Source organism: Mustela putorius, unplaced genomic scaffold (genome assembly GCF_011764305.1).
Source record: "Mustela putorius furo isolate JIRA1106 unplaced genomic scaffold, ASM1176430v1.1 tig00000095_pilon_pilon_pilon, whole genome shotgun sequence".
Classification (NCBI taxonomy): domain Eukaryota; kingdom Metazoa; phylum Chordata; class Mammalia; order Carnivora; family Mustelidae; genus Mustela; species Mustela putorius.
This window is the reverse complement of record NW_025421280.1, coordinates 785163-811309: the sequence shown is the minus strand read 5'-3', so window position 1 is coordinate 811309 and position 26147 is coordinate 785163. Positions and strand designations below refer to the sequence as shown.

The window sequence follows — 26147 nt, the reverse complement described above, 5'->3', positions numbered from 1 at the left end:
GGCCACAAACATGACATGACACTAAGGAACCCTCGAGAGGTCCTTTAGCGTAAGGTCTCTTGAGACAAGACAATTACGCCGTGGGCATGGAATGATCCCTGAGTGGCCCGGCTAACGTGCTTGCTGCTCTCTGTATGAGGCACCTTGACGGTCTTTTCCACAGCCCTGAGAGGTGATGCAAGACTGGGGTGGGGTGGGGCGGATTTTCTACTTGGGGGCAGATCTCACGGACAGTGGGCTTTGAACCCCTCGGTCCATCTTGTAGTCATTCGATCCCCGAGAAAGTATTTGCTGGGGTTATTTAGACAGGATGCTACTCAGGAGCATTAAAAATGAGGCCCCAGCATGTGTGAGCCACTCAAGAATCGGCCAGAAGGAATGTGTCGTGGACGGCATTTTTCCAAGACACCTGGTAAAGGATGGGACCTGCTGAGGTGGCCGATTTGCTCTCAAAGACTACACATGCTGGCACACAAACTGGGCCCATAGCCCAGAGAGAAGCCAGACCACTGCTGTGTACCTAGAAATGCCATCAGTGCAAGTCCTGTCCTGCACCTTTAGTGTCGCCTTCCAAAAGACGCTCCCAGAAAGCTTGAAGGGTGCCCTCCGACCCAATGGTGAGCAGTTCAGGATACCTGAATATGTAATATTTGGAAAAGACATACCATGCTGTCTCTAAGTTAGAAAATATGTATCTATTTTTAGGAAGACATCTGGTTTCTGAGGTTCGAGGTACCGCAGTCACCTCTCTTTCCACCGTGTGTGCCAGCCACCCCAGTGGAAAGCGCTAATGCAATTTTAAATCCAGCCTACTCTCAATTATGCCGCTGGCTAAAACACAACTTTTATAGGGTTCATTTAATTAAATACAGGGGCAGGGATTTCATTCTGTAAAATATCACACCTATGTTGTCGAACTAATTAAAACTTAGATCCCACTGGAACCAGCAGACAATAACAAACTACAATACCAAAAAGTAAAAGGTTTTAAGCTCTGATTTGGGTTGAAGCAAAAAAAAATATTTTTTTTTTTCATTGAGGAAACTTCTTGTGTGTTTTCATTTAGTTCAAATGTATAGTCTGCTCTGGGGCTGGATAAAGGGAAGGTTAACTTATCTAACATGTAGACATTATGTTTAATAAGAAGGAAGAGGAGTCTTCATAAATAAATGGTGTTTAAATTAATGTATTTCTGTGGGAAGTACTCACTTTCCTCTGTGAGGTCATGTATAAATAGATTACCCTTCTGGAGATCTGGAGATCTCAGTTCCTATGATGTAAAAACTTAAATCTGTAGGAGGACATTTGATTTCTAGCATGGACCACACTAGAGTTTGTCCACAGTAAATTCTAAATGCATCCTGATGTTAATTCCTCAGGTTTGGTATTTCTGTAACTGGAAGATTCCTCACCACCTCTGACTTACTACTTTCTGAGTCACTTGAACAACTGAACTTACAGTCTAGGTAGTTTTCCTGTTATGTCTAACTTAAGTATCTCGCATTTTAAAATCCCTTACTTTTTTTTTTTCTAAATGGAGAATATTCCTGGTGATAGCCTCTGAATAATAAAATGGATGACAAGTCCTTAAGAGAGGTAAAAAGTCACGTATGTTCTTAGTTTTTCTAAAGGTAGTATTAGTCCTAAAATTATAAAATGCTTTCTTCTCAGGTTAAAAAAAAAACTACCTTAATTGACAATGTTTTGTTCATTTCTTTTTGGGAGCCTTGATGTCATCACGCCGAAGTCCCATTTTAAGTGATCACATCCAAATGTCCATTAAACTATGGCGTATCTGAACCACTCAGCAACTTATTAACATGGACATTTTTACATCATCTTAAAGGTGATAATTTAAAGAGGCAATTCAACCTGTTATAGGAAAGTCCAGTATTGAGTACTTGGAAAGAAGGTATTTCTATCGCTAAATCTCCCTCCTTTCGAGGACTCCTAAGTTCTTTGGAACGTGTCTTCTCTAGTCCTATCTTTCATGCCTCTGCAGCAAGGAATGGCTTCAGGTTTAAAGCCAGTTAAATATGGCCAATTATATTCTGCAGCCCATCACTATTCACTCCTGGGAGACATTCTTCCAAATACCTCCAACCATCCTTGCCCTTCTGTTATTCTTTATGCTCATCTGGAAGAACCCACACCAGCCCTTATGGTCCAACCATCGGCCTGTTGTTCACTTCCACACAGGAGTTTAGTGATGTTAATTCACACAACAAGATGTCACCAAGTAGAATTCACAGCATTTTCTTGATGTGCAATCACATAGTTACTTTTCTTGCCTGTATTTTCTCACCAGGCTCTGAACTCCACGAGAGCATGAATGGTGCCTTTCGCTCCCTGTACACCCAGACCTCAGCACAGCAGCTGGAAGGCAGCAGACTTGCCAGCAGGCCACCAGAGTGACCTCTTCACTTGTTTGTAGACAGTTGCATCCCCTCACTGGGCACATCTGCTACCATTTCATGGTCCTTTCTACTCTTAAACCAAAATTCAACATTTTCTGCTCTGTGGTCTTCTATGCTTAGCTAAGCTAAATACAAATCTGGTTGAGTTTCCTATAGAATTTCCACATGTCAAATGTAAATACAATATGCCTTTTGTGTTTTTCACATACATATGCACATATTTAGTGAGAAGCATTTTCAGTATAAAATGTACACGGCACCATTCTCGGTAGGACCGACATGATGTCAGGGGTAAAGTATCCTCTGTTGTTTTGGAGAATGTAAAACGTGAGGCCCAGAAAGGTCATGGAGTGTCTGCGAAGAACCAAGGTGGCTCTACCCAAGCTTTCCTGTCCTCTGTGGGTTCTGTATTTATTGTAGGAGACAAGGTGGGACCACTTCAAGTGAAAACACGGAACCTCCCATATAGGGGAAGGAGACAAAAAAGACCAAAGTTACGGACCTCACAGAAAATCAGAACATGTGAAAATGCAAAATTTCTTCTCCCCTCCCTATCCCCCTGCCCTCCTCCCTCATATCCTGTCTCTCTCCTAGATCCCTGCTTAGGGTTGTGCAGACTAAGCTGTGAACAAGGTGTCCAGACAAGGAGGGGAGTGGGTGAGCGGGCTCAGAGGAAAGGGAGCTTTTTTCTAATCTCCACTGAAGTGCTGGAAAGACTGACCATTGTCCCACTTGGAGCTGTCACCGGGTCAGGAGTAGGAGGTGTCACGGACGCACATGATGACCTGGCCTCTGGACACTCAGAGGGGACTGCATGGTGGCTCAGCTACCCCAGTCCTACCCCAACAGGGTTGGAAAAAGGTCTCTTCCCCTAGCAACACCGTGCTGCAGCATCTGGGAGAGCAGGCATGATCTTTCCGGGCTCCGTTGCTCACCTCGCCATCTGATGAGAGCCCAGAGGAGTGGAAGTAACGTGCAGGAGTTTGGGGCACTCTGGCCATGGTCATGTCAACAGTGGTCCTGCGCTCCCTCCAGGACGGCCACTATTCTAAGCACGGCGCATCTACATACTCAGCTGATCTCCCGTGAGGGAGATGGTGTAAAATGACCTGTATCTGACGGATGAAATCAGGAGGCCAGCGAGCATCTGTGTATCTGCAGACCTTGGATTCAAGTGGCCAGTGGCTTCTAACTTGAATCGGCAGATGCAAGTTCAGAGCTAGCCGTGCTTCTTTTTACAGATCCGTTTTAATTGCATTTAACGATCCATATTGGCTTTACCCCCTACTATCAAAGCAATACAGCCACTGCTCAAAGGAGAAAGGCGTGGTTCTGTTTTTGCAAGCATCACACCCAAGGCCTTGTGAAAACCACTTTACTATGTCATTTCCATCTCCCTGGTGTAAACTTCATATCGGTCTCATAAACAGACCTTGTAAATTAGTTAGCTGTTTTCCTCAAAGACGAGGGCAGTGATTAGGATAAAACTCTACCCTCCAGCCTCTCATCGTCAGAGAAAAGGACATGTAGGAAGACTCCTCCATGAGAATGATCACTGTCATGCTGAAATTAAAATATGATGTAAAAAGAAGTGTTTAATGATGTTTCATGTAACCACGGGCACCAAAGTTTCAAACAGGATCCTAACGGAGACAGCATGGAGGGGCGTAAGAACAGGAAAGAGTTCTACACAGGGTCTGACCGCCTCAGTTTAAATGTAAGCTGTGTCACTTCCCTGTTATATCATCTTGAGCAAGTCAACCTCCTGGTGACTTAGGTTTCTTATCTGTAAAATGGGTCAACAGGAGGACCTAACTCATTGGTTTGTTATTCAAATTCATTAGGCCACACATAGAAAATCATTAGAGTTTGTGCCCCCACAGAGTGTGTGCTCAATAAATATCAGGTATCTTTTATCTTCATTCATATGAAGATTTATTGGGGGAACCCATAAGTGCCAGGCTCTATGTCCCACTGAGAAAGTGGTGACCCCAAAGTTCAGTAACAGTGGCTAAGAGTGACCACTGTCTGGGCTCTGGAGTGAGACACACATGAGTCTGAATCTCTGTTCTACCACTTACCACATGTGAGACTGGGTAAATTACTCTACCTCTGTGTGCCTCAGTGTCCCCCACTGAAAATGGAGGATATTAAAGTAGTTACCTCCTAGGGTTTCTGTAACCACTTAGCAGTGAAAAGTAAAGCTCTCAGCATAGTGCTGCATGTCAGCCATTGTAATAAGGTCCTGCAAACTCGGACCCATTTTCCCTGTGTCTCATCTGTGAATGGAGTTGTGAAGATTCAATGTGAAGAAAGTCTGGCTCAGGGTCAGCACTTTTCACAGGAGATACCAGCCCCCATGTGGTCCTGGAACATTCCAGCTGCCAAATTTCAGTAAAAAACTTTAGTGCAAATAAACTGTATAAGAACATCAATAAAGGGGTGCCTGGGTGGCTCAGTTGTTAAGCGTCTGCCCTAGGCTCAGGTCATGATCCCGGCGTCCTGGGATCGAGTCCCTCATCGGGCTCCCTGCTTGGCGGGAAGCCTGCTTCTCCCTCTCCCATTCCCTCTGTTTATGTTCCCTCTCTCACTGTGTCTCTCTCTGTCAAATAAATAAATAAAATCTTAAAAAAAATCAATAAAAAAGATTTTATGTTACACTCATGTCTATGGGAAAGACACAGATGGATTTGTAGAGGGATCCTAGTGTCCATCTCAAGGATCTGGTATTCGGAACGATTTGTAGTGCATGCTGCTCTGGGCCAGGCCCTGTGCTAAATGCTTTCTATGCGTGAGCCCATCCTATCCTCTCAACAGGGTCACTAGTGAGGTCAGAGGTGTTTCCCGTGTTTACTAATGAGAAAAAAAAAAGCCCAAGTTGCTTAAAGCAGCATCTGAAAAATAGTGCAGCTCATAAGCAGTATATATGGGACTTGAACCACATCTGCCCAAGTTCAAGCATATGTGCTATCCCTCTTACCGCAGAGCTACGTAGCTGGAGCACTGTTGTCTGACCCCAGCCCAGAGGTAAGATGAGGTGGAAACAGGATGGGAGAGCGGAGTCAAAAAGAGTCATCATCACACAGAGGACAAGTGAGCCTCAGAGGCGAAACTCAAAGCTCTCATGAGGAAGTCAAGTTCCTCAAAGTTCCTCATCCAAGAAAGACATTCACTGTTGGTATCTTGGGCAAATGGGTGAGCTGGGCCACACGGACCCAAGGCGGCTAAGCCAGCTGACCTTTCCCAGAAACTCCCCTTGGTCATGGGACATGTTTACCAAGCAGAGTGAGAAAACATAAGTTCTCACTCACCCACCCCTTCCTACTTATCTGCAGAGAAGACGAAGGCAGAGGAATCTATTTTCTTTTCTCATTTCTTTTCTTACGAAGCTGTCCCTTCAAATTTTAGCATGTTTGTCCTACACATGACCTGAGGCATTTTGTGAAACCCCAGTGATGGGACACCATTTAAAATGGTCCAGCTAGGCGGAATGCAATGTGAGTCTTGTGTTAAAACAGAAAACTCTTGAGCGGTAATAAGAAAACCAGTAGCACAGGCATATTGAAGCCCATGAATCTTACAGAAGCCAGGCCAAGAGAACAAATTTTGCAAGAAGCTCTCTGACCTTAATGACCTCTGTCTTACTTATTCCTCTTGATAAGACAATGAAATTTCCTAACTATCTTTATATAACACCAATGTCAGTAAACAATCTGATACATGCCCGGACAAATGAAAGCTAAAGTCATGCACTTGACAGAATTTCCTGGCTCTTGTGGATCTGTGTCTCAAGTTTTTATGTCACTTCAACAGTGGTTTGGAACCTTTTTTGTTTATTTTCTGTTTTCTTCCAAGAAATAAAATTGTGACATATAGGGCATAGATAAAAACTAATTTTTTGCTTCTGCCCTGCAAGCCAGTAGTAAAATTTCCATGAAAATGACTGGGATAGAATCCTTAAAGAAAATGCTGTAAATGATTGCCTTGTGGTCTTAGCAGTTAAAGCGAAGTCCATTGAGAAGGGCCTAGTACAAGCATGAAAATGAAACTGGCACTGGATGTTGAGAGAATGGGCTAGTTTTTCTTTTGTTTTCACAGAAAATAATCATTAGTTGGCTTGTCCACAATTATCTTCCTCAATAAATTATTATATACCATCTCAAACACTTCTAATTTACTAAATAGAATTTTTAAAAGATCCACACCAGAGAAAAACCAGAAAGTATGGCTGGGATTTGAAATACAATTGAAAGACTAAAAGGCCCCTTGATGTTAGGGATCCTACTTTTTACCTCCTAGAAACATCAGACATCATCATTCATTCAGAATATTTTCTATGTACCATGCACTATGCTCAGTCATTTTATATTCAATCACTCTTTCATGTGTTTATTGATCTAATAAATACTGGAGATGACCATGTGCCTGGTATCCTGCTTGGGGTTGCCAGTGCACTAGTGAGCAAAACCAGAAATGAGAGCCACCCATTAAGTTCACAGTCTGGTGAAGGAGACAGAGCTAATGATCCTGTAACAGAGAAGGAAAGAGAACCTGGCTGGGTTTGGGAATAAGGCCAGTACTGGGATGAGGGGGGAATCCTCTGAGGAAGAGTTGTCAAGCATAAATCAGCAGAATAGACAGGATTTACATGGGTGAAAAGAGAGAAAAGCATAGTCCAGACAGAAGGAGCAGCATGTGCAAAGGTCCTGTGGCTGGAAGAAACCTGGCACAACTGCATGAGAACAGGTAGAATATAGACTGTTATGTGATAGGACTGGAAGGGTAGGCAGGTACAGACCACATTGACCACTGGAGGCTACAGAAAGGACTATGACTCTGAGACAACTAAAAAGGGGTAGGTGGAGAACTAACCAAAGAGGATACATGTTCAGGTTTGCCTCTTAGAAACATGACCCTAGCACCTGGCTGCTCTGTGAAGACTGCAGTGGCAGAGACTATGTAACAGGTGTCTGTGGTGGCCCAAGGACAACAAAGAAAGATTTAGGAAGTGGGACCCTTTCAACCACCCTTTGAGTTATTTCCATTTTCATAGGAAGCTGAGACTCAAAAGGGTAAGTGACTTGCCTAAGGGTCACAGAACTACTAAATGTAGTTTGGGGAGCCTGAACTTGGTTTCTCAACTCCAAAAGAGCCTGCTTTGCTAAGATAAATCACTAGGGGTGTGAATATCATGACAAAACACATCCAAGTAGCAAATTTCAAAAACATGAAATGAATAAGGATTCAAGCAGGTCCTAGGCTTCTCAAGAATTTTCCTTGTCCTACTACAGACTTCCAGTAATATCCTGGGTTCTAAATCATGGTTCCTTCTTGGGGCTCCCTCCCAAGTACATGGTGAGGGCATTGTGTTCCCATCCAGTGGAAGCTACCATTTTGTTGGAGCCTCTGCTTCCTATGACTCTGGAATCCTACAAGTCTATTCTTTGGCTAGAAAACCATAATGAGGTTAGATTATAGGTCTAGGAATGGTTTATTATGCCAACGGGTTAGAAAAGCCACTCAATCTTATATTTCAACAACTCTTTTTGCAAAATGGGACGCATAGTCCTCAGCTTCAGCAGGGGAAGACCCTTGCTCTGCACATGATCTTCCCATATGGTTGGTGTTCTAAAGCTGTTGTAAACCATATCTAATTATACAATTCCCAGATTTTTAGTTTTAAACTTTATTGGGTGTCAACATTTCAAAATCATATTATGATGGGCAATTTTCAGCACTTCTAGTACAAAAATTTTTCCTGATCTTCTTTTCCCTCTTAATTATCCCCAGGAGGAAAATTGCAGAATTGAAGTCTGCAGTTAGCAGGATGGCCCTTGCTACTCAAGCATCCTCAGAGTGGGCGGACAGGCTCTGGGTTTTATTTTTCTAACTCGTAGCAACAGACTCATTTTGGAGAGGGATAGTGTGTGTGTGTGTGTGTGTGTGTGTGTGTGAGTGATATAAAGTCACTGGAACAAAACAAGAACAATTCATTGCTTATCTAATCGATGTGCTTAAAGCACAAAAACTAACCTCTTGTTTTGTCCCGAACTATGACAAAATTCTCTATTTTTAATTGCAAACTGTTGCTCGATTTGTTCAGGAAAATTTTGGTTAGAGGAAAAAATATGTCTCTCTCCTGCTGGGTTGAGATAGATTTCTAAATTTAAATACAATTTCTAAAAGACAAAACACTTCATCCTACGAGCTCGTACTTCATCTGTCCTATGTATAAGAATATTCCGTTTAGGAGTGTTGAAATGCAGTAAAGAACCTAGATAGATCTCTAGTGAATTGCCAAAAGAGTCACAGTTTGCAGATACCTTCCCCTGCGACCAGAGACAACTTTGTATCAAGGGATTATATACATTCTCGTCAAGTTCTCTCGGCTGGAGTATGGAGTTACCAATTGATCACTGTGAGACATTAATGCAGAACTCTGGAAATACTGGCTTTGAAAGCAGAACCAATGTAAGTGAACAGGAATGATGGCCTCTGGAGGTGTGGAAGGAACAGAAATCGGTAAGATTTAGAACCTTTATGAATCAAAAATAAACTTAAGGTGGTACTTCTTTCTCAAAGATTTATAAATGTGATTTATAAATGGCACCAAAAGAATAATGATGACATCCTGGGATATTTATCACCTCTAAAATAGGGACTAAAATGACTCTTCCTCTCAACTTCACAGACACTGAGGGCTTTAAAATATGACCACATTATCATAATTGATCTTCGCTTTTTTGGTGATTAAATTCTGGGCCATGAGAATGGCAGAGTAATTGCAAGAATGAGCTGCACAGGACTCCCAGGATGTAGAAGGCCCATGATAAGTTTGTTGATCCTAATGGAAATAACAAATAAGAGATGCTTATGGAAAGTATGAACTTGGCCTTTCTACACACAATTCCACAATCCGCCTGCTCCCGATAGTCTGCCAAATGGTGAGAGGAAGAACTATGCCCCCACATCTTTCACCTCATAAGAACGCTCGACTGTTAAAACTTCTTGACTTCCTTTTCTTGCTCTCAGTTTTGGTTACAGGGAAGCACCACGTCCGGGGAGTGGGTCCGTCAGACATCCGCTTGATTCTTGGCTCCAGCAGGGGACACAGAGGAGATGGACCCCTTGCCTGTGGCCGCTTGAAGAACTTTGTTTAGATGACAAAATAACCTTGAGTGTGTCTCAGTGAGGTGAGCTGTGGAATATTCCAGTGAGAGGTTTGGCCAAAGCCCAACTATGAAGTCTCTCTTCTACTGTCGAGTTGTTAGTGAGTTTTAAGGAAGAAGCTAACAGGGTTGTTTTGCTGAGAGGAAGGAGGATAAAACCGTTTGCAGGGCACAGGAATTAGCATGTGGACTCCCGTCCCTATGACAGAGAAGAACCTGCAGCATTTTCCAAGATGATTTATTAGACATGGGTAGAATTTGCTAGAAACCTACCAGGAGCAAATCATCTGGGAAGGAATTAATGATCCAAACACAACACTTGATAATGCAATTAGAATATGAGGAAATGTAGGGGTTTTCCAGAGAGAGGGAAAAGTAGGGAGGCAGGGAGGGGGACAGAGAGAGAGAGAGAGAGAGAGACAGACAGACAAAGAGAGGGAGGGAGGTGGGGACTTTGGGGAGGGGAGAGAGAGAGAGACAGGAAGGAGGGAAGGAAGGGAGCAGAGAGACAGCCGCAGAGGGAGAGAGAGAGAAATACGTATACATGATTTTGATTATGTCAAAAGTAAAGCCAGAAAAAGAATCTAACCACAAATTTCTGAAAGAGTGAAGTTGTCAGAGGGGAGAAGGAGAGGGCTGGGGTGCGCTCTCTGGCTCTTTCCCTCCAGTATAGTTAGCAAGTGTGCCCAGCTGAGTGGAAATGCACTTGTGGCTACGTTTCAGCAAAGTGGTGTGTGGGTCTGAGAAAAAAAAAAAAAAAAAAAAGCAGACCCCCGGCAGCAAAAACAGGGACCCCCATCATGGAAAGGCAGAGCACAGCGACGGGACACAGTGTTTTTCTTTAGATGCTGGAGGCAACGGTAAGATTTCTTCCCCCTACTTTTGTTTGGGTCAGGGATTCTTTTCCTTTAAACCTTTTCTTAGCTGAGTTAGAAACTGAGAGTCTGACGCTCTGGAAGCTTTTTTTCTGACCTCATTTCATCTTGCCTCATAGATGCACTCACCAAAATACGCGTTTTCCAGTGGCAACATCCGCTGTATGTGTCTCCAGAGGACATTTCCGGCTGTCTACTCGTTCTAGCTGCCATCCTAGGCTTTGTGCACACACTCTATCTGGGTAGCACAGGCTCCCTTTATTTTTATGAATGTCTAACCCTATATGTTTTTAAAAATCTGTTATTGAACAACATATCTTCCCTGTCTCTTTCATTAGTTTGCTTAGTTTGGAGAGGCTATGATTAACGGTAGTGAAGCCTTTCCAAAGCATTTCTTTATTTAAATATTTGGCGTAGTCCTACTCCCATCTATACAGAACTTGTTTCATACTTTCAAAGCATTTCGTCTGCTTTCGCTCAGCAAGTAAGGGTCCAGCTTGGGATGGCAGCCCGGAAGCTGAACCCTCTTGGGATGCGCGAGAGCACAGGAAACATATGCCTGGGGAAATATCGTCCATGAAATGCTCTTCCTAGAGCTCCAGGCGTCTTTCTGCCCTCGAGCTTCTGCCTGGCTCACGCTGACTGCTGTGGGCTCAGATGGTTAGGAAGCCCAGCCCGGCTACCAGGATTGGATCCTTACCCCTGAACAGGCAGCCCCTGGGGCTTGGCACTGGCTGCCTGCAGGGCTTCTTACTGGTGTGTGTTCACCTGTGTGATAACTTGGCAGTGTCCAACCCCCTCCACCTCCAGGGGGGTAAGAACGGGAGGCTCGTGACTTTGTCCATGTTGTAACCCCTGCCTCACCGCCAGTGGCTCCCCTCCTTGGCATAGTAGAGGTGTTCAAGAAATAACACGTGGAACAAATGACAGAATCTGAGCATTTCTTCCAAACATACTGTGTATTCACCTTTGCGTTGTAATTCTTGGGGAGTCTTGGCCTTTCATACTTCTTTCAAAAGCCCTGTTTGCCACTGCTCCTTTCTGAGAAGTGACTTAGCAACAGTGGTGGCCAATGAGGTCCACACAAGTTGCCCTTTCTGGAACCACTGCTGTCCCTTGACCTACCTCTCAGAGACCTTCTAGCATAATGATGACCCCTTTTACACCCAACTCTGGAGGCCTGGCTGCCGCCGCCTCCTCTAGGAATGCTGGCTTTCTCCCTTGGTCCCCTGAGCCATAACTGGCTTGTCGGACAACACATAACAGTTAACAGCACGGCGTTGGGGGCAAGGGTGTGAGTGCTGAGAGCACGGGCTGCCTCCGTCTTTCCTTTGGCACATGGCCCGGTGAACCAAGCCAGCACTCAGTAAATGCTGGCTTTCGGACCACAAGAGGGTGACTCACCACTGGAATAACTTGCGGATGGGACTCCTCTCCTGCTTTAGTAAGACAGTAAGATGAACCTCCCTGCAGGGACGTGTCACATCAGTACATCATGTAACCCCCATAGCTGTGGAACTCTTTTTTTTTTTTTTTAAACTTCCCTTTGATAAAGGAGAAAACAGAGCACAGTTTCCTGGTCCACACTTTTGACAATACTTCTGTGGCAGATCCATAGTCCTTCAAGCTTACCTTATAACACAGTCATATGCTCATTAATGTAAGATTTAATTTCTGACCTCCTGCCATCCCAGAACATGAGCCCCCCAGGACAGGGACACTTGGCTATCATGGTGCCAGATATTTAGTACAATGCTGGGGACACTGTTCAGACATGTCCTGGAGACCAACAGTCCTGCTGTAGGACCCTGGTTCTGCCCTGTGGGAGCTGTGTGATCCCAGGCACATGAATCTGCTTCTGTAACTGACCCTCAGCTGTCCCGTCTGTAAAATGCACATAACAATAGGAGCTGTGCTCCAAGGGGCTGTGTTAGAATCACATGAACTCTGTGTCTAACCTGTGTCTACGGACCATGATCACGGCAGCTCATGGTGACTTATCATCGCTATTAGCACAGAAATCCAAATCACTGGAATGTGTCTATCTTGCCTTCCCTGGACAAAGAACACAATGCTAGAATGGCTTCTTCCTTTCTCTGGACGTTTCTTAACTGTGGCTGGGTGTGGCGGACAGCTGCTTCTAAACCTTGATGGCCAACTGAGAAAAAAATGTGCTAGCTCTTCACCGTGCTAGCACTTCTCCCTGAGGCTTGGCCCCTCCCTCCACTGTAAGGGGGAACAGGTACTTGCCCTCAATTCCACTCCAGGGAAGAACCACACCAGAATCTTCCATTGGTTCGGGGAGCGATTAGACAGACACGCCTGACAACTCAAACATCAATGCCTGGCAAGTTTCTAGATACCTAAGCTTATACTCCAAATTTTAGGCTTAGAAAGTTGCTAGAGCGACAACGGAAAAGGAGAAAACTCTGGGCCCCTGGAAACAGAGGCAATGCAGGCTATGGTACCTTAACGCATGGAAAACACACGGATGCATGCTGGTCAGTGCAACAAGCGTTAGCTGGTATCCAACAGGGAGAGGGTAGGAGATACAAGTCATTCACACCGGGGCATTTCCTAACTAGATAAAAAGAAGAGAATCCCAGGCATGAAATACCATTGTGATTCGGTGGGGGAGGGGACACAGCTCTTCCTCTCCTAATGCCAAAGGAAATACTGTGATGAAAGAGGGCAGTTTCTCCCTAGGTTTTCCAGATCCCCCAAACAGTAAACAGCTGCTTGAAAAGGAACATTAGTTCCTATTACTTAGAGTTTCCTCTTATTAGAATGCATGTCACTTCTAATGCTATGTGCCCCACCACAGACACTTTTGGGCACAGGAGCGGAATAAAGAATGGTCATGTATGGTCAAGCAGGAACTCATCTGAGCTGTGGGATACTGCTTAACACACTGGGAGGAAACTTATTTTCCCAGATGTCTGACAAATTAACTCTGTTCTCATTGGTTTAATGCTGTGAAGAGTGTCTGTCTCCATTATATGGCTTATGCATTTTTTGTTCACAAAAACAGAAAACATTTTTGCTTAAGACTTCTTTATATACAGACATGCAAACATGCCAACTCTTGAGCAATGTGTTTGTAAAGATCCAAGTTGTAACTGTGGTCCTACAGCTGTCTTCTGCTACAACAAATGGTAGAGGGAGAGAGAATTCTTGTGCACATGAAGAATGTTTTTTCTTAAGGAAAAAATAAGGCAGTATTTTAATACCTTTTAAAGATCTTGAGAGCCAACCAACGTTTTCCTCCCCATCATTACTATTTGTGATTTACTTTCCTTCAGAATTTGGGGGAGGGGAGAAGCTTTTTATAATATATGGTATTTCTTCTTGGGGCTCTTCTTAATATTTTTATTTTATTAAGTACTGACTACATTAAACGTTTTGTAAGAGGCATATAATTATAAAGAATGCTACGCTGCATACTTGTAAGCCCATCCCCCCATTGGAGAAAAGAGCACAACCAATATATCACTTGAAAAGCTGAACATCCATGTCCGTGGATAGACAGAATGCCAAGAAGACCACAAGAAGGCAGCACCAGAGAAGGACCTTCTCCCAGGGGCACAAGAGTTTCTAGATAACTATAGCACAAGAAAACAGACACCCTTAGTGTGATTTGGGGACAGGGAGACTCTTGATGGACCAGAAAAGAAAGGCCAGAAACAGCCCCAAACACAAAGGAAAACTGGCACTGCCCTTTGATGGGGAAGAGATGGGCTTTTCTCCATTGGTACAAGGAGATCTATCTTAAAACAAAATGGGCTCCCGCCTTACAGCCTTCTGTGGAAGGCAAAAGTTATATAAAGCTTTTGGAAGAAAATACAGGATAGCAGCTTTAGAGCTTCAGAGTAGAAAATGTATTTCCTCACAGAGACTGAAAGCACAACCTGTAAGAAAAGACTGATATATTTGACTATGTTCAATGAAGGGATTTGGTTCACTGGAACACATCATAAAGAGAAGGCAAAGACAAGCCACAAACTGGGAGCAAAGGTCTGGAAGTCATACCTGATACAGGACTGGTATCCAGACAATGCTTTAAAAAATCCTATAAACCAAAGGAAAAAAGATGAAAAATCCAATAGAGAACCGGGGCGAACACCTGAACAGGCACTGTACACACACACACACACGCGCGCGCGCGCACATTCGAATATGGTCGATATATACATCAAAAATAAAACACTCTATTTCATTAGTAATCAAGAGCACAGCAAATTTAAACCATAGTGAGAAACCTCTTTGTATTCACAGCATTGTAAAAATTAAGGAGCCAGATGATGCCAAGTACCGACAGGGAAGTGAAGCATTAAGAACCCTTTTACCATGACAGTCTGGCATTAGTAAAATCGAGAAGCATTCCCCTTAAAGCCCGCCTTCCTTCCCTCCCTCCTATCCTTTTGTCCATCTTTTTGTCCATCAGTTTGTCCATCCATCCAACCATCCATCCGACCAACCATCCACCCGTCTACCCATCCATCTGTCCATCCATCCATCCATCCACCTGTCTACCCGTCCACCCGTCTGTCCATCCATCCATCCACCCACCTGTCTACCCGTCCATCCGTCCACCCGTCCATCCATCCATATGTAACGACATATCTCTCACAGCAGTGGTTCCCAGACCAGCAGCATCTAAACCGGGGGAAGGGCAGGGGACTCAGTGCTTTCATACTGCCTCAGGAGATGCTTCATGTTCCAGTTTGTGAACCAGTGCCCTAGAGGAACTTCGTGCCTTGAAACTGGTGTAGGAATGCAAGTTACAGTTGAGAGTACAGTCCTCTCCCACCCCCTTTTTCTACCAAATAGGAAAAAAAAAAAGTGAGAATACCTTTAATGCCCAGTGAGTATGGGAAAGGGAGACAAGGTGAGACAGACACTTAGTTGCCGATGGTGTTACACAAAGAAGCTTTATCTGGGGGATGATCAGGCAATACTCACTAAGACTGCTAAAAGTATTTCTCCTCTGGCATAAAACATCAGAATGTACACTCAGATAGTTCCTAAGGATTGGTCAGTGGTACTGTTTCCCTGACAGAGACAGCTGGACTGCGTCCTGCAACCTGAACATGCTCCAGAAGCAGGGTGACCCAGTAGAATGGTGATGGCCACCCAGCTCACCATCAGAAGGAGCTCCCTGCTCCACGGACTCACCCACAATTCTGCAAACGAGGATTCGTTTGGCTAATGAGGTCTTTCTAAACACACATTCTCTTCGGGCAGGAGGATTCTGTGTACCATCATTCGCGTTCTTGGGAATTACTTTAAATGAATTTCCCACTGACTACAGGAAAGGGAGCATTTATACAAGAAGGAGGGTGTATGACTTAAGAAGATGCTGGAAAATTCTGGAATCCGGGGTGATTCTGAAAGTGACACTGGTTGAAGAAAATTGAAAGTTAATTGGCTGTGGACATACACACACGTACATGTGTGTATGTGTGTGTGTGTTTACATGTGCCTATACGTCTTTCCTAGGCAAAGCTTCACTAACCTTCATTTCCCCACTTGTAAACTAGATATCATAGAACAACTTACTTGAAAAAAGCCCTGCTTCGCCAGAATACAACGACTGCTATTTTGTATTCACCAACAGATGGTTACATTTTGATCTGAATGGAAGTGTCTGAGATAGGAGCGTGTCCTGCTGCCTCTTCCTTCCAAGGAAGAATGGGGAAAATCTGCCCCAAAGCTTAGGTTAACTGGAAAGTATTACCTCTTCTGGTATTTTGGGCTGAACCTGGAACAGGGGTGTTGAAACTTGAGTGAGCATCAGAGTCACCTGGAGACCTGGTTCAACACAGATTGTTGGTGCCCAGCACAGGGACTGGGGCTCAGTAGGTCTGGACTATGGCTAGAGTGTCTGCATTTCTAACGAGTTCCTATGTGACAGTGATGCTGCTGCTCCAAGACCACACTCTGAGAATGACTTAGTAGAAATTTCTGGAGACTCTTCAACTGTCAGGAAAGCACCCCTTGATCCTCACTGCCTCTCAAATTGAGATCCTTATACTCCCACAACTGAACATTGATGCCAATAACTTCCTTCCACTTCTGCATAATTCCAGCATATTCTGTATTGTAGACTGATGGGTATAATAAAATGGTTTTGAAAAAAAAAAAAAAAGTTATCCTGCCAGGCAGGTGGCCAGTAGACTGGAAAAGGGGCCCTCTCCCCAAAGTTAACCAACAAACACACACTGCTCAATATGCCCTTGATGAAGAAATAGGAAAGCAGGGCATCTGAAGTAGAAAAATTCATGCCTGACTTTCAACAGCACAGCACTCGCCATTAGGTAGCAGAATCCGATGACATTTCACCAATATTATGACACCTGCCATGCTACGGAGGGTAATGTTGCTAGCAGCCTGGCTTCATGAGCTTTAGAGAGTGAAGGCTGTGTTCCTTGTTGTATCCCACACTGGGCAGACAAGACAGGGGGGTTCTTTTGGCTCTGGCATGCCTCTGGACCTGTGGATGGCATTCTTTTGTGCCTGCTCTCCCCCGCCCCCAGTGTAGCCATGACCTCTCCCTGCATTATTAATGAGTGCAAGAGAAGTCATTTATTAAAGCTACATTTTTTCACTGTTCCATATGTTTCTTTCTGCCTGCCATGGCAGGCACGTCACAGGAGCAGAGAGAGAGGGGCGGTCGTCTCCCCTGTGGCTGCGTACCACCTGCCTCATGGCGATATGCAGCTGAATCTATGGAAGCCATTAGAATCCCAGGATGCAGACTCATTCGTCATTGCTAAAAGCCTGCCCGGACCAAAGTGGGACCTACTTAATACATTCCTCATTCAGAAGTTAATTTGGTAAACATGTCCTGAATAGTTTACTGGTTATATGTCAGGACCTGGGGTGTCACAGAGAATAAGACAAAGTCCCCACCTTCATGGAGCTGATGTTTTCCTGGGGACTGAGAGCTGGAAACTGTGGACAAGTTAGTAAGTACATGAATTATGATAAGCGCTATGATAAGAAAGAAACTGTGCACAAAGTGGTCAACATGGGTGGGGGGCAGGGGAACTTCTCAGATCTCTGGGGAAGAGCAATATTTGAGCCGAGTCCTCAAGGATGAGCTGGTGAGCTATGTTTCAGGTGGAGAGGAATGGCTAGTCTAAGGTGTGAAGACAGAAGCAGTCATGTGGGGTCTGGGTGCTGCAAGAAACCGGTAAGGACCAGAGTGGATGTATGATGGGCTCGTGGCAGGTGGCTTGCTGGAGGGGGAGAAAGAGGCCAGACCACACAGGCCCCTGCAAGCCCCAGTGAAGGAAGTTTTATCTCCAGGGCACTGGGGAGCCAGTGAGTAGGGAGTGGGAAATTCGGTACTCAGCATGGGGTTGGTTGGGTAAACACATTGGCCAAATGAATAGAAACGCAATGTCTCGTATCCCGTGTTCTCTGTTGGCCCCTTTTTGGATGAATCACAGGCATCTCTTCCAAAAGCTTGTTCTGGGTTCCTAACTAGTACCCATGTTTCTTTTCTTGCTCCTTGTGCCCTACCGACACATACAAAATTCAGCGTGTTCAAGTGATTCCATGCGGAGGGTACAGATGGTGACGAGGCCACCCAGGAATTCACAGTGTAACCAAGGAGGCCGAATTAACGGATTAGTACCGAAACAAGGAAAAGAATGATGAGCAGAGCCTCGAGGGAGGACTCAGGGCAGGGGTACGGTGGTGTGCAGGGAATCATGGGAACACTCACAAAGTCACCTGAGCTGGGGTGGTAACCAACGTACTTCGGTCCTAAGAGGAGAGCAAGAGACCACCAATACGGTCACCAAACATGTTGTACCTAAAGAAGAGATCTGTAGAAAGACAGGGGAGTCAGCTCTGCTCGACCCTAAGCCTTTCTTTTTCACTGCTTCATCGACATCAGAGTGTTTGACGGCCCACCATTGACTGAAGGAAAAAACAAGCCCAAGTGATGGATAAATGCCTCCCATGAAAAAAAAAGGGACCCTTTCAGCCACAGATGGTGCCATGCCATCAAGGCAGGAAGAGATGGGCTTTCTTTTTCCACACTTGCTTTACCTCAACTAATTCAGATTACAAAGCTGCTTCTAATAATAATGTTTGGGACCTGATAGGTTCCCACACTCTCACTTACAGGAAAACTAAACCATGTGCAACACTTCCATATGGAGGTCAAGTTTATGTTCGTCCAATTAATCACCATTAGTTCTGTCCATGCTGTCATGTCCACAAGCTGGCCGATGCCCCAAATCAACAACTTTAGGGGGCATAAAAGGCACAGATTCCTCCTATTTGTTGTTACCGTGAGATGCAAAAGAACATGAACGACTCTCCAATGAACCACTCTTAGAACGGCCTGGGAAGTGGGTGGCAATGCTGCGTTCCTCCTGAACACGTTTCTCTCCGTCCACCATTCTCCCCTGGCATGAGGGACCCGAGACCCTGTCTCAAGTCCTCTCCTCTGTAGGAGAACAGACCCAAGTGCTCCCAGGCTGATGGGGAGGCCAAGCAGCACATGGCCCTGTTGGAGAATACAGGGCCCTCCCTGTTGGCTCCACAAACTTGAGAAAGATTTTTTTTTTTTTAATTTATCTAGGTGTCCCATAGAATACAGGCATCTCCTCGCTGGTTTTGATAAAAAATGGTTTAAGAGAAGAATTCAGACTTTGGAATCCCAGCACAGGCATCGCTGCCACCCCCATTCCTAATTCCTTTGTGTCTCGACTTATCTCCCAAATTGGGTAACAGTGTGACCCATCTCTTGGTGCTGCTGTGAGGATCTGACGGAGAAATGTGCCGTCAGCACAGGTGCAAAGTAAGTGCCCAATAATGCTGTGGTTCCCACAATGGCCATCGCTGCGATTCCTATGTTCTCCTCGCCATCTTGAGAACGTGTGTACAGGGCAAGCGAATGTACTCATTATTAAAATTTCAGTTTGAAGCCCAAGTCCCAAACAGTATTACTTCCTTATGACCCAATCAAGTGAACCAAGGTCACTATTCTACAAAGAGCATCTGGTCGACCTTAGGAGAGGCGGAGGGAATGAGTGATACCGTCTGGTGTGTTACTCCTTTTCCCTTCCCCCAGCCTCTATCTGAAAACTCTCTTCAAAGCATCCACACACTGGCCTTCCCCTTGTCCTGAAAGGATGCAGCTGGCGGGATGGCTGATGCCTGGCTGGTGACGGGGTCCCGGGCACCAAGCCAGCGGAGCCATAGACTTCTCCAGCCCTGCCAACACTGCTCCCAAACCCCTTCCCTATAGCTGAGGACCAGCCTCAGCTAGGTTCTGGCCATAGCTCCAAAGCTGTCAGGCTCCCCACCCCATCACCCCCTGCTCATGAGATCTTCTGGGCAGTTAATTTGTCCAAGCAGAAGACTGCACCCCTCAATAACCTTAGAGCATCTTCCTTTCTTGCTTCTTTCTGTCTTTATACTTCAGCAGAGCTTCTGAGTGGTCTCCCGAGATGGGCTGGTTTTCCAAAGCAGGAAGCAGCTGCTAACTTAAATGTTAGATGTCCCACAGGCACAGGTCCTGTCTTGATGCTCCCCAAGATGCTACAGTTACCAGGAAAGCACGAAGACTGCTATACCTGGGCTGATCTGACACCTCCGGGGTGGGCAGGAGGCTGGCCCCATACCGACCCCCCCACCCCGCCCCCACCGGGAAATATTCCAGAGATCCCCAGACACCTGGAGATACTGTGTGGTGGGAATCACTGCTATGTGTGCACTCCTCGCAGTGCCATCTGACAGCCAGGCAACTTCCTGTGTTGCTGGTGTTTTTCTAATGTGATTAAAGGTACAATAAGGTATGTGTGCAACAAGAGGCAAAGCCATTGTTCTGCATCATTAAGCTCACAGCAGCCCCAAAAAGAAATTGTAGGCAGCTTGCCAAAGGCCCTAATGAAGAGCATCTCTTTGAATTATCTCTGGATGAGGGAAGGATAAAGTCTGAGCCCCAGAATATTTGATCCTCTTTGTGCTGCTGTTATGAGGGCTTACCGAAGCCAGACACACTGGACCTTCTGGAACTGTAATTTATGGAAACCTTAATTTCTCTGCTTTTAATAAGGCTTTGCATAATAAGAAGGGGAATGCAGTTATTAATTCCTGCAAGTGTTTTGTGAATTCCTTTATGCTACGGTTCAGGACTCCCAAAGAATAGGAGAAAGGGGATTTTACTTAGTTGGCACAAGGGTAATGGGTCCGAAAAGTAGTTTGAGTTTCCTGAAAATAAATCTGCATGGCTTCCTAAATTGCTGACAAAGTGTATTCCAGATGGAAGTCATTTATCAGCAATTTACTGCATGATGCTTTGGCCAGAAATATTTCCACATAAATTCACCTAGTAAAAACAAACAAACAGAATCCAGGCTCTTTCTTTTGGGGGTGGGTGGGGGGTAATGGGGAAGAGCCTACCTAATCCAGATGAATGAAGCCGGAGTTAACACAGATCTGCAGGAGACCAGGTAGGGTGACCACATTTTGGAGGGTACCAGTGTAATTAAACACATCTATGACAATGAATACTAAGTGATATTTCTGTGCACTGATAGTTAAAAGAAAAAAGCCCAGCAAGTTATTAAGACTCTATTTTATGCACTATATTATATACACAGTAGCGCATGTCTGCCACACAACCACCTTGGTGATGGTTCTGTTGTTCTGAATGTCTCACTCACGGAGGCATGTTCTGGTTCTGAATGCCTCACTCACGAAGCAGGGGGGGCTCAGTGCTCATTGCACATGATAACCTGGCACAACATAGATGACAACATCACCACGCGACCACACAAGGGATGGAGGCCAGCCCTCCACCGCCAGTGGCACTAAATTTAGCCCAGGCTTCCAATGTGCAACCCAAGACTGCTTTCAAAGGACAGAAGTCCGGCAAACTGCGAAGCGTGAAGTCATAGGTCAGAAGTGTATGTCAAACACCCAATTTAAGATGCTTGCTTTTCTAAGAGATGTGCGCTCTCTACAGGGGCGGCTGCCAGGGGCTGGGGAGGTGGGGAATGACCAAGCCCCAAAAGGTTTGTTCTGACATTCTCTGTGCTTCAGTGGAGAAAAGACACACATGCGTGCGCACACATCTTTTCTTTACCCAGGGTCCCTCTATCCTGAGACTGTCCACAGAGGCAGTCAACGCACAGAAGCAGCCTTGCTACACTGTGTCTTTTTAATGCTATGCGCCCTCTGGTGGCTTGTGCAAAAATGGTACCCAAGTGAGGGCTAATCAAATTCTTTTTTTAAGCTGTCTGGCTCTTAAGAGACTCTATTAATATACCCCCATTCACTGTGATAAATTAAGGAACAAATACCTTTGTTTCCTTACCATAAAGACCTTTTTCTGTCATTCTAACGGAAAAAAACCTTATTAACAGGATTCTAATTTTTTTGATTGCCGAAGAAAAACTGGAAGGAGTTAGAATGATTTAAGGAGGAAACGCTTAACTGTCAAGTTAGATTACCAATGACAGTCGAAAAACCTCATAGTTCAGGATAAAACTTGAATACTTAAAAATAAAACACTCAACACAAATGTTAGGTAAGTTCTCTGGGTTATGCCTTAACTGTCCCATCTCAACCCAACTGAATTTTCACATCGCTCATGATGTAGAAGTTTCGAGAAGTCATCTGCCGTGGATGACAGCACCCAAGATCAAGCCACTTGCTCTTGAAGCTCTTAAAATTTTCACAGGGTGAGGTACAGAAATGGCAAGTGTGAAGCATAAATCAGAACCACATGTCCCAGGACAAGACGCTGCTGAAAGAATCGAGTCTGCGGTAGACGCCTGTGCTCTACTGAAAGGCGTGCCTCAGAACTATTTGTAAACAGAGACAAAACCGCACAAGCATCAATCATCATCCCCGTCTTCTCCAACTTGTTCAAAGGGTGACCACGCTCTGACCCTTCCTAAGACAGCCGCTGACACTCCAGAGAGCGGTCAGTTGTAAAGGAGCTTTGTGGCATGACTGCTGGAAACGTACTTTGTGACTGTCAGCATCTATTTAAGTATTCAAATGCTGGCACCTAAGTGTCACTGGGAGGGAAAGCACGGAGGAGACTGAACAGAGGCTGTATGGACGAGTCAGAGAAGCCGTCTCGTTCAGAACACAGACACACGCCCCCAGCCCCAATTCCTTTCCGAGAAGTTACACTCTGCCAGGTGAGTGCCGGTCCACGCCCACAGAATAAAAGGCAACGCGTTACCTGACAAACTTCATAGAGCAATTTGTACTGCTCCTCTTGCTTCTGCAGGCTGCACAGACTGCATCCCATGTTTAGAGGAACGTCCGAGGAAGGCTTCAGGACTCGCCAGCACCCGGGAACAGCAGCGTCCTGTGTGCAGGCATGAAGGGATCCTCGGAGAGCCTCAGGTGCATCGGACGGCTGCTACACTTCACATTGGCGTTGCTCTCTAAGGCTGAAAACAACTCTCTCCCCGTCCACGCTTCCCCTCCTTGCCTCGCAGCATGCACACACGCGCACACACACAGACAGACACGCGCACGCACACGCACACACACACACACACATACCCCGCTCCCTCCTCTGAGGGACTCTGGCAGCTGGATTGTGGTCCAATGCACACAGTATATATACTGCTGCTCATGCATATTAATCAGCTCTCATTGACTATTCATAACAGACAATGATACAGAAGCTATAATTGCCAACTATGACAGTTGAAATTTCTCTAATTAACAAGCAAGTGCTCCAGTGGTAGGGAATAATAAAAGACACTAACAATTTTGTAAGCCATTTTCTGGCAGTTACAAATAAACAGGGCTGCATTTTTAGCAAGGTCTCTTAGGATGATCCCTAATGCATTTAAGCTAAGTAGAAATTCATTTTTAAATATATCATAAAATTTTTGATGATATAAAATGTATTTAATGCTGCAGATAATGATGGCATATAAACAAGTTTTATGGAAGGCACATGTTTTGAATGATATTCATATAATATTTAGCGCTTTACCAAGTTGCAGGAAAAATGTGCCCCATATGAATAAAATATAAAAATTTAAATTGCAAGAACTATGTGTGTGTGTGCAAAGTCACCGGGGGGTTGTAAGGAGACAGGCTCCCCTAAAGGTGAGGAAGCAGATAATCACCGCTAAAGTGTATTCACAGTTCCTCAAACAGAAAGTTATTTCTTAAAGGGCTGCCCAGCTAACTGGAAAGAAGAGAAGCAACCCGCCTAATACTATTTCTGGAGCTAGGAAATGCTCCAGATCCCTCAGAACCCGTGCTGCTCAGCTAACTGTCACCAGCTACTGCGGGTCTGGATCTGATCATTCCATGGCCACCTAGACCGTCATAGCTCTGATCTATGCTATGTGTCAAGAAAGCGGGGAGCTGCGATGACCCAGGGCATTTAAGAATTTTTTTTCTTGCTGCCTTGCCTCTTGTCTCCCTTTATTCAGCCTCTGACCCACTAAGTCTGACGGATGGTGTTCAAAACAAAAACCTGCTGTTTTCAAATCATCATCCCACTGCCTAAACGAAATGCACAGGTACTATTGTTTCAACGCAAATCACTGAGGTATAAAATTCTCACAACTGCTTCCAAACCTGCACACCCCCCTCGATTTTATGAAGGTTGAACTGTCTCTCAGGAGGACTCCCACGTCTTGCCAACAGGCATAACAGGGCCTGAAGAATAATGCTCCCTTTCTCTGGGAGCCCAGACACACCTGTGATGTGAGTAAACCTGTAAATAAAATCCCAGTTGGGCTGGTGGCCAGCAGATACATCTGGTCCCATTTCTCAGACCCAGAAGATGAGGCATGACAACTTGTCACAGATCAACTCATAGCTCTGGCTTGCTGGAGCGGGAGGAAGGGAACCTTCATCTCAGACCCACACCTGGTGTCCCTATCACGGCTAGAGCAGGAATGCCACCAGGGAAAAGAAACCACAGATGGGGTTGGGCAGTGGCAGTGACCTCTGACTTGCCCTGATGCTGGGAAGGGCCCTATGGATCCATGAGCAGGTTACTGGGAGCTCGGTTTCCTGATCCCTAATTAGCTCTACAACTACCTACCTACCTTGCAGATTTTGTTGCAGCCTCATGAGAAGACACAAGCTGTCAAGCCAAAGCCGGAAGTCATGCTTGTTCGCTGCCCCTGTCCCCAGAGCCTTTCCCGCTCTGTAAGTCTGCTCTCTTTGATTCCAAGTGAGATCTCAGTTCTGTCCACTTCTGTTTATCATCCCTGGTGTGCTGGATGACACTAAGAGCCTCCGATGCACTTGGTGCTTCCTCTCCTTCCCACCCATGGGCTCCCCACTCTACAAGGTTGCCAGGTCCATCTTCATAAAGCAGAGGCAGGATTACTTCTTCTGTTTGCCTGAAAACCCCGCAATGACTTCTCATCACACTTAGATTAAAATCACATTCTTTGCTGGTCCTCCAATGACCTAGGAAATCTGGTCCTTGCCCATCAGTTTCTCTATACCATCATCTCCTGGGGCTCTGGGGCTCACCTTATTCCCACCGAGCTGTGTCCCTCCTCAGGATTCCCTCCTCCGGACTGCACCCCCTGCACCTTCCTAGCCACCCAGAAGCCCCGTCTCAGCTCAAACCAAGTCCCATTCAAAAAGCCTTTGCTGGCCACCTTGTGTGAATCTATTTCTCTATCCTCCAAATGACTGTGTGGTATCATTCCATGAATTTCCTCAGTTTTCCTGCTCATTTATGCTTATCTGTTACTCAAGTCTCCTTAAATAGGGATACCAGCTTCCCGAGGACAGGAACTGTGTCTGCATTGCCCTGTGGGCCAGCCCTGTGAAGGGGTTGGGGAAACACATGTCCTCTGGTTGAATGATGTCTCCCAAACTCCTACCCCAGGGGGTGGACTGGAAGTACCACACACAGAGGACAACGGTGTGCTTGGTTTTCCTCCTCCAAAGTTGTGGGCTTTCAAATGATTTTTTTGATAAGGTTTTGCACATCACATTAGCTTATGTATGTGTTTTTCCTGCATATCCACAGATAAATGTGGAAATGGGCTCCTGCTAAAGGGATAGGGAACTTAGGCAAATCCCTATAGTCTTTGTTGGAAAACTTCAAAATCTCATTCGCAAACCAGGAGAGTTTTACCACATACCGCCCTGTACTGCAGAAAAGTTTCTCCAACTTTTGGCTCTTAGGCGTCCTTCACATTCTTAAGAAACTACTGAGAAAGTTGAAGAGCTGGTCTTTATTTGGGCTATACCTATCGATGTTGATCATGTTAGAAACAGAAATACGAAAATATTTATTCCTTCGTTCATTTAAAATAGCAACAACAAACCCACTATGTATTAACATAAATAACATTTTTATGAAACATTATTGTATTTTCCAAAACAAAAAGAGTTTTTGGGGAAGAATGGCATTTTCACAAAGCCCTCTATGTCTAGCTTAATTGAAGACAGCTGGCCTTTTGCTTCTGCATTCAATCATTTCTGTTATGCAATAGGGGGGCTTCTAGAAAACTCTACCGCACTGTATATTCATAAAAGAACAAGAGCAATAGAAAAAAATAAGATCTTGATGTTTTTAGGAACATAGTTTGACCTCATGGACTCCCTGAAACGGTACTGAGGACCGGCCCCAGGTGCCTGCGTGATATGTGAGAATCATCACTCTAAGAAGACATGGATGGCTGTGAGCTGGGTGTCTAAGATCC

The 26147-nt window shown here is 45.1% G+C and overlaps 1 protein-coding gene across 2 annotated transcripts in view; it reads right to left on the bottom strand.

Annotated features, from left to right (window-relative positions):
* The window catches only part of PDZRN3 (PDZ domain containing ring finger 3), a 238174-nt gene that overhangs the window by 26368 nt on the left and 185659 nt on the right, over positions 1–26147 (bottom strand). Inside the window, exon 1 of one of the 2 annotated variants that reach the window (XM_045077814.1) lies at positions 22682–23027. The exons of the other annotated variant lie outside the window; for it this stretch is intronic. Within the exon in view, the coding sequence (XP_044933749.1) occupies positions 22682–22750 (69 nt within the window). The 5' untranslated portion in view covers positions 22751–23027. Of the gene's footprint in view, positions 1–22681; positions 23028–26147 lie in introns of those variants that run through there. 2 annotated transcript variants of the gene reach the window in all.